An 18,125-nucleotide genomic window follows, 5' to 3' on the forward strand; every position below is an offset into this window, starting at 1 on the left:
TAATTGCAAATCCTCGGTGTCAGCGTTCATTTTTGGATAAAGGCCATCTTGTGTGTACAAACCCCAAGAAAACCGGGCTTGTGGTGTGAGAAGGCGCCTGGCCCAGAGCAGCAACCCGCACCCCGAGAGGAGGCGGCGGAGGAGCCTCCAGCAGCTCCGCACCGGCTTGGCCGGCCATATTCCCCACAGCCCTGGGAATTCCCATGCTCGGGCCCAGCACACTTCACGGGGGGATCCAGCCCCTCCGAGGGCAAGATCAAGGTTTCTCAAGCTCGTTTCTTTACGGCATCAGAAAGGCTTTTGCTCGCCAGGAGCACCGACTGACCTGGGCGCTGCCAGCTGATGCCAGCCGCAGGGCTGCCTTCTCCGCCTGCCCCGCTGGCACTGACGGCCGGGTGGGAGTGCTGGTGTCCGTGTGCCGCATGGATGACGTGGCTGGAAAAGAGACAGTTTGCTGTGACACGGCAGACCTGTGCCTCCACATCCCAGCCGAGCCCAAACTCCATGATGAGCAGCGACCCCAACGCTGCCAGACTGGGTCCCCAAACTGCCCCTCCGTGGTCCCTCCCGCTCCCTCCCCAACTCGTGGGGTCCCCTTCTGATGCTAACACCTTCCCTCCAAGGCTGTCTCCAGATGAGCTCTCCCACTCTCCCCCTGGCAAGTATTTCAGGAATAGCCCCCGACTTGGCCGCTACTCACAGCCCCGCACCCAGACTGTTGTCACCTTGCTGCTGCCCCCAGGGCAGGGCTGGGGGGCACTGGTGGGAGCTGGGAGGAAACAAGGCAGGCAGCCTTCTTCAGCAGGGATTATCATCAGGAACCAAACTACCCCATAATAAAAGTTTTCTAAGTGAGACTGGGGACTCAATCAAATCGCTTCAGCTTAGCAAGTCACCTCCTGTCCCCTGAGCCCCAGCAAACAACCACAGCCCCCAGCTGGTGGCAAACTGGGGGAAAGATGCTCTTGGAATGGCTGTGGAGGAGGCAGCACATGACTGCAGCTCTGCTGTCCTACCGTAACTTGTTACGACACAGCGCATGGCTCCTGGTGCTGAGCACCCCCCTCCCACCCTGGCTCATTCACTCCCAGCTGAACCCCAGGATTCTGGAGCCCCTCCAGCCCACTCCTTGCCCACAGCTGGGCTGGCACCTACACGTGGAATCGGAGAGGGCGGTGTGTGAGGAGCGCCGGGAGCTGTGGGATGACAGCGAGACCCCCTCCCGGCTGGCGTCCTGGCTGCTGCCGCACTGCCCCATGTCCAGGTAGCTGCTGTGGCTCTGCAGGGACCAAAGCACAAGGGGTGAGACTGTCAGCAGGAGAGGATGGCACCGGAGGGGACCTCCACCTCCCTGCCTGCTTGTTTGCAGAGAAAAACAACAGGCGGGGTGTGCAGAGGGCCCGCACTGCCGCACAGCACCACCCAGCCCCGGTGCAGTATTCGGTCTGCCCCTCAGTGTTCGCCCCACAGCCTGCAGGTATCCCTCTGCAGACAGGACCCTCAGAATCACACCCCAGGCTCTGGGGCACGGCCACACATTTCTGTCCCGGGACCCGTCTGATGGCAGCAAGTGGCAGTGGAGGGGACGTGCTGTGCATCGGGTGGATGCTGTGGGGATTGCTGCCCGTGCCCCACGCTCCGGCATGCCACCCTCCTGCTGTCCTGCCTGCAGAGCCACGTGCAAATGGAAATACACTTTTATAATTAGCTTCCTTCTGCCTGATTCCTTCAGGGATGCCACATTTTGTTGGCTGTGGCACACTGGGGAGCGGTGGCAGAGGTAATGAATGAAGGTGGTGGGAGGGGCTGCCTGGGGAATGGTTTAATTCATTGTAAGGATGGAGAAAGATGGCTGGGAAGGGACATGGAGCAGTGGCTCAGGGACATCAGCAACCTACAGCAAACAGCTCCCAAGGGGGACAGGTACCAGGTGATGCTGAGAGCTGCAACCCCCCTCGCTGCTCCCTGGGTAGCAGTCGCTCCCAGCAGGCTGTCCTGGGCAGGAACCCAGCAGCAGGGGGGAACAGCTACGCCAGCCAATATTAACAGCTTTGGAGCTGTCACACCAGAACGACAGATGCCACCTGGCAGGTGGTTTGTGGCAAAGAGCCTGTAACTGTTGGACAGTAGGAGACTGTTTCACCTGCGGGACGTGGGTGAGCGCCATGGCCATGCCACCACCCATCCCCTGCCTCCCAGGGAGCTCCCCAGCTTCCCACTCCCCTCCAGAAGATCACGCAATGGGAGTGATCGCTCTGCCTCTCCTCCAGCTGTCTGACACCAACAGCTGCAGCTTAAGCTCTGCGGAAAAATATCTCGGCTATCCTGTGGAAAGGGGGAAAAGATGCAGAAGTGTGCTATGGTGGCAGAGAAGCAGCTGTCTGAAAGATGGTCCTCGCTTAAGTGCAAAAGGTCTCTGGGTCTCTGGGACAGCTTCCCCTTATACACCCTGTAAACAGCTTCTATAAAATAACGTCTGAAGAGCAGTGAGGCTAATGGAATGATAATTACACAACAATCCAGTTGAAATTACTTTGATTACTGGTCTCGTTTGTAAACTACTGAGAGAAGAACTTAAACGTAATTAAAACGACCTTGTTAATTGGGCAGATGGCTGATTCAAGCCACGGAAGTTATTGCTCTGGTCATGACCCTACACTTGACGCGATCCTGCCCAATGGTGTGAAGAGAGCTGAAATCTAGAATAACTGTTCGCCCTTCACTTCCAATCTTCATCTGAGCATCAGTGATGAGCTGGCATTAACAAAATGGGTGCCCTGTGGTCCTGCCCTGCACTCAGGTCCTCGGCGCCTTACCAACGGTGGCAGCACAGCAATCTAGTCTCCAGCTCCAGCTCTGCTTTGCTTCTTTTGAACTGAGGTGGTTTAACCTATGGTTTGCGTAATGGTCTCGGAAAGGTAATGAACAGCAGAACAGTGGCAATGCAGCTGCTGGGTTTGCAGTTTGATGCCTGAACCAAGACAGGCAGTTTAGAGCCATGCAGTGGAAAACTTCTCAGGGTCTGCCTAAGTCATAACCCACCTGAAGGCTTGGAAAGACATGGGAGTAGAGGAGAAGGAGAAGAAAGAACAGATATTTTCCTAAGAGTGGTAAGCAAATAATCAGTTTGGTTTAAACACCTGCTCATTCAACTGTGAAGGGGCATGGTACCTTTAGAGAAGAGGATGCCAGTTCAATTGATGACTCTTCGAGGCCAAGATCTCGCCTCCTTTCAGCTCGAACTTCCGCATAACTAACAAATAAAAATAAATAAATAAATGAGAATCTAGTTTTTCAGTCTGGATATGGTTTACTGTATGGCAGCCACCCTATCGTACAGGTCTCTATAGAGTTTTCATGTTGAGTCACAAGCTTTGCACAACACACACGCTCCTTCAAATACAAGGTGCTTAGAGGAGCATCATCATCCAGCCTTGCAATCAGTGAATAACCGCACGGGCTGCATATCCACAGATTAGAAACCGCAGGGCAGCGTCCCCATCCCACTGCACCCAGGACTGCAGAGCTCATATGATTAATTGCACTAATCATTCCCAGCTCAAAAGTAGACACACCTTTGCAACTTTTGGCCCTGGATGCCTTCAGGCAAAACTAATCTGAAAGCAAAGTGCGCTTGGTTAGTGATGACAAAATGGGTGTCTTTGTCCTCTGTACAATTTTCCTAATAAAGGAGATTCCCATTTTCCACAATGAGGCAGCAGAAATGATCCTACAGCTTCTGTGCAGGTAAAATGCCGTAGCAAATGTACATTCATTTTCTAACCTGCTGATGATCAAGAATCATTTTTTTTGCATGTTGTACAGTAGCTCAGTGAGACCTAAGCCAGCAGCCTGGGGAGGAGGAGGCCAGGCTGCCTTTTTCCAAGGGTACACACGGTGCTGTACAGCATGCCACATCAGGGTTAACATCCCTCACTCCAGTGGAAGCCCTGAACACAAACCAGAATGTGCTTCTAAAAGTGTGTATTTGTTTTCCTTACTACTTTTTTCTTTTACAGAATAGAATATTTACAGTAAACAATGCCACCTGATTCACCATTGGGATAAACTGGAGAGGATGTTTTAAAGACTCTCTGAGTGCTTGTAGATCATGGGCACTGACAGGTGCCAGAATTTAAGGTGCTGAAATGTTAAGGGGCCATAACCTTTGTGGAAGGCAAGAGAAGTTGCTGAACCGAACTCACTTACACGATTGCAGGCAATGAATTTTCCTGAAATCATGTTTCAACTTGTGTGTTTCAATAATCTATTCTAAACCTTAACTATACGAGACAGAATTGAATTTCAAAATCTGTTTAGCACTGTATCACTAGGTTTAAGGGGCACTGGAAGCAGAAAGAAGGAACAAGTTCATGCACAATAAATTCAGACCTTAAAATGAAGCTGAATACCCTGAAGGGCAGCAGAAGCAACACAAGCCAGAAGCAATCCCTCTGCTTGACATTTGCTTACGATAACATTTGACACGTAATTTCTATCAGCACGCACAGCTCTAATCACTTACACCTGTTTAGTGGTGTAAGGTATCCTCAGCCTGCATTTCAGAATATAGAGAAGACTCCCAGTTTCCTAGTGTTTGTTCTTCCAGATGTTTGACAAGAAGAAGGAGACCAGAAAAAAAAAATCACAAATTGGCTCCGGACAGTAAGGGAAGATGCAATGAGCAAGTGTTTACTCGAGTTAATAGAGCAAGCCAGTACGTCACTATTTTTTCAAGCCCCTCAGTAAATATATTCTCACTCTTAACACCATCTTTTTTGAGCTGACAGTGGTAATCAAGCAGATTCCCCTCCAGAAGGTGCACATCACAGAGCATCCCACATGCGCACCACCTTCCAGCACGGGCAGCTTCCCACTAGGGGGGGATCCTGGGCTGGATTTCAGGTGAGGAATAAGGCTAGCAGGACAGCAGCTAACTTTAAGTCATAAATACTTAAAGCCCTGATCAAAAAATCTTTTTAGGAGATGTGGGATCCCATTTGCGCCCAGAAAGCCACCTGATTCTTAGCAGCTTTAGCTCTTCCTATACCCATGTCATCGCTAGGGATAAAAGGGGATTGAATGTAACATACTGATACACTTGGGCAACAGTGGCTTCCAGGCTTTTGGCCTGGTTGCAAACAAACAAACAAACAAACAAACAAAAAAAACCAGTAATGAAAACACATGTTCCCTGTTATAATAGTTTTATAGAATTAATAGAATTATGTACCATTTCAGTGTGCTATATGCACAGCAAATATTTGGCTAACACAAAACAGAACTAGAAAAAATAATGGATGAGCACACAGGACATACATTGTGAAGGGTTTGGTGCTTGCTCCTACCTAACTACCAGGTGAGTGCAAACGATGAACTCTGGTTTGGAGTTCCACTGGTGGTAGGTGATGTAGTAGTGTGTCTGCAGCCATATCCACTGCTGGCCTTTGGTCAGGAACCGATAGTAACAGGACTTTCCTTTTCCAAACTGCATCACTGTTAAACGAAAAGGACAGCAGTTTACAGCAAACAGAAATGTCACGGTGCAAAGGTGATCAGAAAAAACACTTGGTCCCACCCCCCCTTGCAGTCTGGTACTGCGCTAACATGGCTCTTGCGGCTTTACAAACACGGCAGATGACAGACAACCCTGTACTGAGCTTTTATCTGCTACTGATTCTCAAGAGCTCACTTGGCTCTTTTCAGATCATTCTTACAACTAATAATTGGCACAACTATATAACTAACTATATTCTCATAACTTATTCGGGGCCTCTTCTGAAATAAGCATAGAGAACATTAATTAAACAAAGGATTGGCCTTTCACAAGTACATGAGAATGCACTTCAAAGACTGGGGGCTTGCAGTCAGGGATCCTTACAATGGCGCAAAACAATAAGATAGTGGAGTTTTAGCAGTTTAACTGAGACTTTTCTTCTGAGAGATGACCTAAATACACCAGACCTGGTATGTATTATCAGGGTTTGTCCAGAAAAATCTCAAGTGGTGTAATACAAGTGGAAAATAATGAGGGCAACTACATTAAATAACCACATTAATTGTTCCTAGACTGCTGGGAGTACAAAACTTAAAATACCCATAATTAATGCAAAGTAAAACACAAGTGTGGTTTAAGCAAACCCATCTCACTTCACAGTAGGCAAGATGCCTGCCCAGAGTGGTCAACCTGATGAACAGGAACTTATCAAGCCACATTAACCCAAGTATTTTCACTCACCTGCACACCTCTACACCTCTACTTTGTTAAATATCAGGACTAAATTCTTTAGTGATCTCATTAACAGTGATGAGCTTTAGAAGAAGCACCTGGCAAAGGTCTTCTGGCTAACACACCATGCTGGGGATCACTCAGCTACTAGTCCTGGCAGAGATTTCCTGAAACAACTTCTGTAAGTCACTTTGTCAGCACCTTATTTAGTCTCCCTGCATGGTAAGATTGAAAGATCCTTTCCTTCAAGTGTGTTGTGCAAAGTACTCTCTTAATATGGAAGAGGAGATCCATGGCCAGCAGAGAGGTAGAACATAAACCACTAAATAGATTCTCTGCTGAATGATCTGCCCCCACTCTCAATACAGTCAGCATTTACGTCAAACACACATATTACCAAAAAGACGTTGTCTGGTTAAGGAGCTTGCTTCTGTCTGAATGGTTTTTTAAGCAAAACATAGCACCAAAAGTACTGTACTTGACAGCAGTTAAAATATTCCTTTAATATTCCTGTCTACATGCTTGCTGCACTTGACACAGCTGGCGCCTAACCCCTTGCCCAGCTTGCTCCGTGTGCTCCGCCGGGCAGCTCGCTCCCCCGCTGCCTCTTTCGTACCGGGGCTTTGCCTTCACAGGGCAGAAAAGCAGGGAGGTGGGGTGGGGAAACTCGACATTCAGAGGTGAAGGCGGTATTTTCTCCGTTCACTACTAGGTCCCTTAACATCCTGTATATGTAAGGGGTAGAGGGTATGTGGTAGAGATGGGGGTGGTTCGCGACTCAAGAGATGAAGCAGCTTGTCTGGCTCCAGCGTGCTGGCGGGCTGGGGGGCTTCTTGATGTCCCTGCATCACGCTGCTCTGCTTCTCAGAGCATCCCCCTTCCTCCACTCTCTGGGGTGTCCTTATCTCCTTTTGACAAAACACTCTCAAACAGAGAGAGCAGAGAGACAGAGTTTTTGCCCAACAGGAAACCTGTAAGTAGTATTTCTCGGCCAAGTATCTGATTACCTAGATGCATTTTACAAAGTGCGTAGTTTTCATTCCAGCGCTTGGCAATGCAACCCAGCTGGAGGACAGACCCAGTTCTGGCTCAGTATCTCAGTCTTAAGTGCATGTAGTAGAACAGAAAAACACTGTCTCAGGGATAAAGCATCTCACATGCTCATCTGGTAGGAACACCACACCGATCACTAGTAGACCACGTCTGCTGCCACCTTTTGCTGTTCCTCACATCAGCTCCAGCCTTCAGCAGGACACGGTTCTTCAGCAGCAGGCTGCAGCACTCACGCTAGGCGCTCCTTCTGACCTGGGTCCTCCTGGGCTCCTCCAGGTCACAGTATTTCACCTTGCACAAAGATGAACTTCGAACTTCATGGACGTTCTCTGGTGTTCACACCTCAGCCTGAACTGGACTTTTCTACTTTACCTTCAGTTTGGCCAAAAATGAGCCATCTTCACCCACAGAGAATCTGTATTCAGTACTTTTGCATTTAAAAAAACAAGAGTCTGAATCTCCAGAAGTGTTTTACTAGTAGTAAGTGAGGTTCACAACATCTAATTGCACGGGCAGGCGATCCAAATGGTGCTTTCAGAAGGCATTTTGGTGAGCTGGCTCTGGAGCCCAGGGGAACAGCAAGACCCCATGAACTGTGACAGTCAACAAAACTGCCAGGGTTTGGGGCTGCCCTCAGGAACCGGGAGCAGCGGGTGGAAAGTTCTGACTTCCCACCTATTCATCTCATTTCATTCTCAGCCAACCTGGGCTCAGACAGGGTATCTGCCAATTTGGGAAACCTGCACAAACAGTTACTGGTCTGAGTGAATTCTGCAGGGATTCAACCTCCCGGGAAAGCACCAGCTAGAGCAGTTTGTCATGGGAAGAGAGAATTCCCTCGTGCCCCAGATAAAGATACCTTCTGCGACAACAGTAAAAGGTTTTGCACAAGTGACAAATGAGATCAAGGACAGGCACACTGCAGAAGGAGAGCAACTTACAGTGTTCATGGCACCTAGCAAGAAGCTCCAGGTCATCTGCGTGGTAGTAATCATACCCTGACGTTCCCAGAACCTCAAAGGGTAAATATCCTATAATAGGTGGAGCCCTAGAAGGGAAGCAAAGGGCAGGGAGTGAGCACAAAACCTGATGCTCTGACATCCTGGCAGATACACTGCGATACTAGCAAACAAAACCAGCTCATACATTCACTTGGCAGGAAAATCAGGAGCAGATCTTCATATAAGCAGTGACGTATTTTCATACACCAGCAAAAGAAAAAAAAAAAAAACAAACCACCACCAAAAAAACCAAACCAGCAAGGGAGAGGTAAAAAATGAGAAAATGAAAAGGTGTGTGTTTACTGTTTCATAGCCTATTCATTATGTGGGTGTAGAGAAAGGCATGTACGTACGCAAGTGACTCAATTCATTAAGCATGCTTGTGAGACACACAGCTTGAGAAACGCTATGGCTGTTAATGTGCATAATAACTCAGAGCTCGAGTAAAATTATCCAGTAGGTTGGATGTAAATGTCATCTGGGTAGTAACTGTAGAAGAAAGAGTAAGTGGGAAGCTGCAATGTGTGTCAGGACCAGCCTGGGTACAAGAAAAAGTAATTGTTCCCATGGAAAAGCTTGGGAAATGATAACAAAAAAAAATAAAATTTCTATGCTGGTAGTAAAGATAAGAATAGGCATGGGGCTGATTTTAAGGGCTGTTATTTCTATGGTAGGTAGAGAAGGAATTGCTGAAGTATTTAGATAGGCACATTGCAATGACTTACATCACTATTCTGCTGTCAATTCCAGATTTTCCATTTTCTAGGCAAAATATGAGATTATTATTTTTTTTTAGGTAGGTGTCCTAACAACACTGAGCTTCTGCACAGCCTTCACTGAAGCCTAACATCTTATGATCATGAAACAGCACTAAAACATGAGGCAGACCCCACTATTTTTTCCTATGCTCCCTGTACCGACATGCCACCTTCTGTCCCCTGGCACTTAAGTACACTCCTGCTTGCAGGAATTCAAGCAGGGCACTCACTTGGCGAGGCAGGACCTGCGCTAGTCTGGCTCCACCTATTTGTTTTGGCTACTGGATGTGCTGATAGCATGAGGCTCACCTGCCAGGTTCCGTGTGTTCCTCGGGAATAAGCCCTCGGTGTGTGAGTGACACGGTTAATGATTCAAAGCCGGGGCAGGCTGAAGGCGTCACTGCCTACCAGGAGTGCCCTTCGTTCCATGTGTCGAGTGACCCTCTTAAGGAAGGTGAATGCCATACAGCGGCCAAGAATATGAGCAAAAAAATATTTAATTAAGGAAGGTGAATGCCATAAAGTGGCCAAGAATATAAGCAAAAAATTACTTAAGTGTAAATACATCTCGTTTGGATGGATCGGTCTTGGGTCTTCTGGATATTGACGTGGGAAGTTCTCCTGTCTTGGTTGAGCAACCCAGCTCCACATTTATACTCTTGAGAGATGTGATGGGCATAGATTATTCAGCTAAGGAGAGCCCAGACGGGTGTATAACCGCCCTCTGCCCCACGACTGCAGGCAGTCTGGCACCAAATGGGAAAAGGGGGAAAAGGAAGGACAGCCAGGGATCCGCTCAGCAGCAGCCCAGGAGGATCAAGGTCTGAGCAGGAGCTCCCAAACCCTGGCACAAGGGCTGGCTGCAAGAGCCACCCCTCCACGCTCTCACACAGTGCCCTTAGTACACAGTGGGCTCCACCACAATATAGCTTTATTCAGTCAAATAACTTTTCAGAGCACTGTGTTCTTTTTCCTCATCTGACCCAGATTTCTCTTATTGATGATAATACGTGTATTTATTAAAGTATCCTTCCTTGCCGTCTCTTTGGCTGAACGTGCCAGTGTCTCTCCTATCTTTAATGACATGCTTATATTCAAGACAATAATGTCTTTCAGATGCACATCAGATAAGCATTTAAGCTGATGAGGAAAGCATTATGCTTTCCTGACTTTTGCCAGAATTCTTTAAATGAGAAAGCAACCGCAAAATGCTCCTCGTCTGTCATTTGACAAGGAGCTGCCTTGCTCTGGCACACCGGGCACTTCTAAATGGTTCTGCAAGTGCCAGCCTTGAGGCTCGCTGTGCAAACGGGAACACACAGTCTTCAGCCTTTCAAGTGCTGTCTTTCAATAAATGAAATGGAAAAATAGGGAGAGGACCACAGCGCAGTAGAGAAATAGTTATCAAAGTTGACAGGTTTTTCTTCCTCTACACATATTTACATGTAGACTCAGAATGCAGATTTTTCCTGGTTTTCTAATGTTTATCCAGACCTATGGGGTGCTGTCTGCATTATCTGTCCCAATTCTAATTTACGTTGTGGTCACGCTAGCAAAGGTCCTGATTCCAGCTGATGCTGGGCACCCTCTGCCCCCGCTGCTGGCACACCTCAGCGTCAGGCGGCGTCAGCCCACACAAGTAAGCAAGAAACAGCAAAACACCCGACAACATTTCGCAGCATCCTGCAGACTGCACCGGAGAGAGGTCTGAACCGGCGATTAAACGAGACGACCCACACGATCCTCATTCTTGAGTCGGGGCTCACTGCTTGCATCTGGGCTGTCACAAACTCTGCCTCAGCATCTGCACCAGCTACATTTACTCTCAGTAACAATAGTTTCCTCCACGGGGATATCAGTGGGACTGAAGTGGCTGCAAATACCCAGCACAGAGAGATTCCTCTCTGAGTCATAACCCAGATTCATCAAAAGACTCTTTGATAGATTTCAAAGTAGCTCTCGCTCACCTTATTCACAGGAGCTGCTGGGACACAGCCCTTTGGAAAACCAGCTCACTTCATCAGACAGCGATGCAAGGGCTTAGGGTTCTTTTACGAATCTTAAAATTAATCACCTGATTCCGAAAATGTGCGTTATTGCTAACAAAGTCACTCCAGCAAGATCTCGACCACATGAACAGTAAGTCCCAATCCACACAGCATTAGCCGCAGGGCTGTCTCAGGGTCAGCTCCTCCATGCCTCAAGGTAGGATGTGTGACGTACACATCTTGTTTACTATATAAATGCAAGTTATTACTAATTTATATTTGCACTCTCTCTTTTCTTGCTCGAAATGTGCAGATGCTATATTGGTCTTTTCCTCCTAGATATTTTTTTCCCCTACAGCCTTATTTATTAGTCTCCTGTTTCCAATAATGACTACCTTTGCACAGCTCGCAAAGGGAGGAATAATTGAAAGGGTAGGATTTTGCAATGTGCTTATGCATACATGTCAAATACAGAGAAGTCAAAGAGTGAACAAAAACCTCCAGCTTCTTTTGAAGAAATTGAATCCTATATTAATCAGCTTAATAAATAAAGTGGTTCCAGTCTGTTTCATTTACCAAGCTGAATCTCAGCCCATCGTACGGCATTGTCAAAAACAAATCTGCAATTAAATAATCTAATCCACTGCTTTTCTTTCGGTTTTATAAATTCCATAATTTCTCAAGGTGAAAATCAAAAGTTTATTGAAATGGCAAAAGATTTAGAAGGATTCCTAGAAGCTGTGGCTGGAAAACACAGGAGCTAAACTAATACAGGGAACAGGACCCACACTTCTCAGTTTCAATGTCTTAATAGCTTGGTGGAGTTAAGACACTTTTCTACACATTTTTCCACCATTTTATATGGTTTCTCACTTGTCTAAAACATGGAAAAGAGGCATTAAAGGATGCCTAGTAAGTAAGTTCAGCGCACTGTTACTTACTTGCATTTAATTAGAGCTATTGTGCTTGGGATCTTAGGCAATAGCTACACAAAGTTTTCAATTTTTACATGACAGTTTGTTTATTCTTCAGTGACTAAACCCAAATTTCTCACCTGTGGTCCAAGAATAAAAACTTCCATTCCAAACTATGCCTCGATGTAAATTCTTCGCATGGCTCTTCAACATTGCAGAGCTCCTGCAAAACAGTTGGCACATTGAGATGTTTTATTCTGTGAAATGACAAAAGGAGCCCTTGATTGAGGACCAAGGATGCACCTTCTTGTTATAACGAACCCTAGCACAATATGTATTTTTTAAAAAAAATTAATTGTAAAGTACTTGACTTATTTTCCTCTAAGGAACGTATAAGCCTTGTTTTATAGATGCATAAACTGATGAAAAGTGGCTAAATAATTTAGACTGGACTGAATTTCAGAGCTAGGATTAACAGTCCGAGCGCCTCATCTCGCAGTCTGTAGGCAAAGTTCCCCAGCTTTTTGCAGATGTTCCTATCTGAGGATGGATGACAGTCCCAGCTCCAGCCCCAAACTGAGCTGGCTAATGCCCTCTTCAGCAAGGGGCACCTGTGGCCGTTATCCCCGTTACTGTGCCGTGCCACAGGGTGCTTACAGACCAGCACAACACGTCCACGAAACATGGGATTTCAAGATGTGGGTGGTCTTACATAAAGGTGTGGTGGGATGTATTTCTTTAAAGGCTGCAACGTTCCAAGCAGTTTAGCTGGTCACCATGCAGAGGCGCGTCGGGCACCCCATCACACGACCACCTCCTCTCAAAAGCAACTCCCACTTTACATCTTGTCCTTCCAAAATGCGTGTCATCTCCCACTCCCCAAATGCAGCAGCGGCCTCTCTCCTTCACCAACCCCCGGCACAAACCATCGGTGCTGCTGAATCCCCTTGCACCAGCCCAGCCCGTGGCGCACGGTACCGGCGGCAGCTCCACCACTGCGCACCAGCCGACCCCCGCGCAACAGGGAGGAGGCAGTGGCAGAGCTCTCACCTTTAAGAACTGTGGTGTGACGAGACGAACAGTGGCTACGAGGCAAATCTGCTCTTCTGTGGCTGACCTGAAAGCTCGTGCAATAGCTGACTCAAAGCCATTACAGGAGGGTGTAGGCACTAGACACAACCAGACAGTTTATTTAAGAAGAAGAGGAAGGAGAGTTTTCTTTTCATGTTAAGACAGGTATGACGGCTGATGAAACCCAAGCAACAAACTCCTCCTACCCACAAGGTGATGCCACGCTGATACACGCTGATGTTATTCAAAGCATGACCCTTTAGGGTCCGAGTTAAACAGCTGTAACCAGCTACCCCTGGCTTGCAGGGAAGCTTCGTAAGACAGCTCACACTGTGCAGCTACAGTCTCCTTGTCAGCCCTCCTCCAGCTCAACATTTGCAAGATTCAAGATTTTACAGGTTTCTCAAACAATTTGTTCTTTAAAAAGTGCCATTGGATTGCCATGCGTGAAGCAGAATAGCATATTTTACTGGTTATTTGACTAAGTAGGCTGCTTTACAATTGGCAGGGGTCAAATAGAGGTAGGATCAATCTGTTACCGCTTCTTTAATCACAGCACACAGAAGAGTGCACTCTTCTGACCCGAAGCCTCCCCACCACTTCTATATGGAAAATATCTCCAACTTATCCACAGCTCATTCCATCCCTGCTGGTTACAGGGCACTTTTCAGCTGAAACCAGGCCTTTAGGAGGCTCCAGATCAACGCACGATTTAAAGGAGAGAGGCAGAGAGGTAAAGGTAGGCTGGAGCAGTAACTTACCATGAGTAAAATATTTAAAATCCACTACAAATTTCACATATTCATACATCAGGGGTTCATTTGGATCTAAGCTGCCTCTTGCTAAATGGCAGCAAAACTCTATTTGTTTTTCCACTGAAATGAGAGAAAGAAAGGGAGACATACACAGTGTTACTGCACATCTGCACTTCAGCACACTCCATCTATTGAGTCTCTCTAGGTGCTTATACCAACCAACCCTGCTGCTGGGGTGTCGGAGCACACCCTGCTGCGATGCCCTTGATACCCAAAAGTAAACATAGAACTGCTAGGAGCAACGATCAGCTGGTTCTGCTTAAGGAAATGCATTCTTATCCTTTCTCCCACAGCTCTGCAGCTACCCCACTGCACAGGGCGTGAAGCCCTGGCAGTATCGGTCTGCAGTATTTTCCCCTGACTCCACGCATGCAGGATTCCATGCGAAGCTGCTAGGTGATGCTGCAGCACTCTGTGCTGGCACCACTCGTTAGGACTCAGATCCAAAGGCCTCTGAAGTCCCCCCCTAAGCTTCTTCATTAACGGCAGAGGGCACAGCGCCAAGCTCTTATTCGGTTTTCTGCCTGAGGTCTGAACTCCGTGTTAGACCATGTGGTCTTCAGCCGGAGGGAAACCAGCCCCAGGGCAGAGCACCAGCACGAGGGCTGCCCGGTTCCCATTGACACTTGTGGGGCAGAAGAGAGGGGAGGCTAGCACTCGGCCACAGCAAATCCACTGGGAAAGGAGGGTCCTAACACAGGCTTGGTGAAACGTGAGCATTGGGAAGACGCTGCTTCCCACTCCAGTGCTGGAGATCTTTTCTGGGGGAAAGGGACATTTTGGGGGTGGGTGGCAGCCGGCAGTAGAGATCCAGCTGGACTGTTCAGATAGGAAGGCTGTTGATTAAATTACATGTAGGGTTTCCCAGGTCTCCTGAGACATGCAAGCTTCCTAAGGAACAAAGACTCTGCCAAACCCTTCAGGATTTCTCCTACCCTTTTTCCTTCCCCCAAGCCCCTCACTCCTTCCACAGGCTCAGTTCAGCATCCTGCCCTGGCAAAAACACCTAATGAGGGCAACTTCAGCGTCCCAGGGTGCAAAGCGGACAGTAAAGCAAAGACCATCCAAATCAAAGACCAAGTACTGGAAGCATGTAGGAACATCATCTAATGTGCTGCATGAAAAACCCAAAATATTAACTGCGGCAAAACCAAAGTGGCAGGCAGGAGAATGAAATAGCTGGAGAGCCCTGTGCACACTCCCCTGGGAGCTGTTTGCCTTTGGCAAATTTCCCTGACCAACAAGACAAGAGCAGAGCTTACCGTTTAGAAAATCAGCTGCAACAGGATCTGTCATGAGCACATGCGGAGAAAGGAGCTTGTACACCTCGCTCTGCTCCCGCTCAGGCAGAAAGTTTAATATATTTTGGTCCACCAAATCTGACTGATACAAAAGAATGCTTTGTCATGTTCAGCATTACAGCCTGACACAACCACACACTTTTTCATCACACAACAGAGCACAGACGCTGCCGGTCTAGCACGGATGCTTAAGACAAGGAAGCCCAGTTAATCTGCAGATCTAGGATCAGAATATAGGATCTAGGGCAGAGTATAACCCTTGGGTTATTTTACCTTGGGGTTCCTATCTATTTGCAAAAGGCTGAATGGGTCCCAGAGGCTGCCCTTCAGTTCAGCCAGATGCAAGCTGGAGAAGAAACTGGTACCACAGGAATACAACGTGATGAGAAGTATCACATCAAAGTGAAAATTTGAAACATCCCTTCAGAAGCACAACACAGAAGTGCGAGGGCTCCTCCTCACATCCTCCATTTGTCTTCTAGACTGAACATCTGGCAAAATCAGCTCAACCTGCAAGCGTTTCAGTGCTGATCAACCCACACATCCTGACTGAAGGGGTTCTACCAAAATGTCAGCATGTATTTGTTTCTTTGCACACCAGCATATTCAGCCAGGTTAACTGCATGCTGAAATTTGCCCTCATAAAGCATCACTGGTGCCTCAGGCTTGGCACCAGATAAAAACAAAAAATGCTTTTGAAGGGCTAGCAGAAATTTCTGCACCCAACAGCTAACTCTGAGGCCACATACTTGTTACGGAAGACCGTAAGCTCAAAATAGAAACACTCAATGTCATTAGAAAAGCATAGATTCAGCCCTGAAATAATCTTTAAATTATCTGAGAAGAGCTTCAGCATGCACAGATTTCACAAGCATGAGATTTTCCATATACCTAGTGGGATAAATACCACCCAGGCCATCCTTCCGATGTGCAGCCAAGTGATGAGCTACGAGTACAGTGATTTTGCATAGGGTTTATTTTTTAGCTAACTCACAGACCCTGACAGAGCTTAAGAAACTCCCTAACAGTTTGTTGGTTTATCCCCCACCCACAGTCAGTTGCCTCTTTGGCTGGTCAAACCCAACCCCCAGCCCTGCGTTAAGGCAGGGGAACAATTCTTCAACACATTGCGCTCTCAGAACTTACCGGTAAGTGTCCGAGCAGAGATGAAACACTGTCAGATACATAAATAATAATCCCATCAGTGGTAAGAGCAATGAGAAAGCCATCTAGTGCCTAACGATGAAAGGCAGGCAAAAAAAAGAAAAAAAAAATTATGCAAGGGACCAACTTAAAGTATAAACGGCCAATTTATTCTTTGTGATTCTTCTAACAGCCTAAAACTAACATATATCAATTATGGAAATGATACTTCAGTGTGGAAAAATAAAAATTACACATACTGTCTAATTCAACATTCTTCTTATATTATTTGCTCATTAATATTGAATTGACTTGTATTTTTCACCCAGTGAGTGTTTGTTTAACATGAAGCAAGACAGTGGTGGTAAGAATTTCTACACCCACACAATCCTACTGACTTCAGTCACTTCATTATGTGTTCTGAATTACACAATAGTTAACCAATTCGGTGTGTAAGGAGATGTTAGATATCATCATGGCAAACCCAGCACTGTGGATGGATGGATAGGCAGAGAGAGAAAAAATATACAATGCTGTATTTTTAGAAATTTATGGACAATACAGACAAGATTTAAAGCCTTATTTATTCTGCTTAAAGCTCTCATTTGTTAGGCTACTGACACAACAATTTTAAAGCCTGTTTTGTGACAATTTTAAAGCCTGTTTTGTTTCCCCTTTCTTTTTCACAACGGTTTCTGTCCCGGAGTCAAAGTTCTCTGTCCCTTTTAAGTCACAGCATGTGCTTTCCTCTTCGGGTGTTCTCCCTGTTCTTCACATCTCGTACCACTGACCCAGTGTCTGTCCCTATTCTTCTCTAACACTTACCAAGATCTGGGAGGTTTAATCTCTAGACAGCACCATGCATAAAGCCAGCTCTTCTAACGGCACGGTTAGGCTGCTCTGCAGCTCTGGAGGGAGCCAGCATTGCCCATCTCCCCCACCTCACCGTCATACTTTGCTGAAAAAAAGCCCTCTCTGGAAAAAACCACTGATTTTAAGTAAGCTGGCCAACAGCCCAACATAGTCCAGCAAGCCAACAGTTATTAAAGGGCTCTCTCTCCCTCCCCCCCTCACTCTTTTAAGGGGGGAATTTGTTTTGGTTCAGCTGGAACAAACTAGCTTGTTTGGTGAGAGAAATTCCCAGAAAAAATGAACATACTTTTCCAGGGAGGTGAGTCACGACATCCTGATGAAAAGGAATAACTAAGACACTGCAGCACCTCCCAGCTCAGCCCAGCATACACCCTTATTTTGGTGGGGCAAAGAGCAACGGCTGCCCACGCAGGGCAGGAGATGTCCTCGTCAGAGCAGCGTGCAGCACAAACCCAAAGCCACGTCCATAAGAAAGGAAAACTGTAGGCTCGTGGGGTGCTTCTTGATCAGCTAAGCATTTTAGAGGTGACAGTATCAGAGCTGCTCTCCTGGATGCACTTAAAGACAATCCAAGCAAAAGATACAGCGTTCCCATCACACGTGCAGCACTGCAGACTGAGCAGCAGCAAGGTAAACGCTGCCTGGCTGGGGGATGTGGGAGGCAGAGAGCTGCTCTGCTTTTTTTCAGGTCCTTTCAAGTTTTTGCTGAAACTGCTAGCTCTAGTGGCTCTTCTGAGGACAATTCTCTTTTTCCTCTCTCACCAGGCCAAATCTGGGCCAAAATGGTCTTCTTTCCTAAATGAAAAGCTGTTTATCTTTAAAGGGAAGCAACCATGTTTTTAATTCTGGGTCAGCAAAGCATTTAGCACAACACTGGTCTCTGTCAGGTTTGTATTACATGTGCCAGCAAAGTAGAAATCATTAACATTGGGACCGACAGGTGAAAAGGAACTATATCTCTGAACTACTCCAATGAACT

The 18,125-nt window shown here is 46.9% G+C and overlaps 1 protein-coding gene across 7 annotated transcripts in view; it reads right to left on the reverse strand.

Moving 5' to 3' along the window:
- The window catches only part of PASD1 (PAS domain containing repressor 1), a 113,142-nt gene that overhangs the window by 10,147 nt on the left and 84,870 nt on the right, over positions 1–18,125 (reverse strand). For 6 of the 7 annotated variants that reach the window (XM_055817808.1, XM_055817812.1, XM_055817810.1 and 3 more), the window contains 10 exons: positions 16,277–16,366; positions 15,092–15,212; positions 13,776–13,889; positions 12,994–13,112; positions 12,084–12,166; positions 8,224–8,330; positions 5,349–5,496; positions 3,172–3,253; positions 1,156–1,279; positions 326–435 (listed from right to left, as the gene is read on the reverse strand). In XM_055817808.1, coding sequence (XP_055673783.1) covers positions 326–435; positions 1,156–1,279; positions 3,172–3,253; positions 5,349–5,496; positions 8,224–8,330; positions 12,084–12,166; positions 12,994–13,112; positions 13,776–13,889; positions 15,092–15,212; positions 16,277–16,366 — 1,098 coding nt within the window. The remainder of the gene's footprint in view (positions 1–325; positions 436–1,155; positions 1,280–3,171; positions 3,254–5,348; positions 5,497–8,223; positions 8,331–12,083; positions 12,167–12,993; positions 13,113–13,775; positions 13,890–15,091; positions 15,213–16,276; positions 16,367–18,125) is intronic. The other variant, XM_055817814.1, reaches the window with a different exon arrangement.

Source organism: Falco peregrinus, chromosome 13, assembly GCF_023634155.1.
Source record: "Falco peregrinus isolate bFalPer1 chromosome 13, bFalPer1.pri, whole genome shotgun sequence".
NCBI lineage: Eukaryota > Metazoa > Chordata > Aves > Falconiformes > Falconidae > Falco > Falco peregrinus.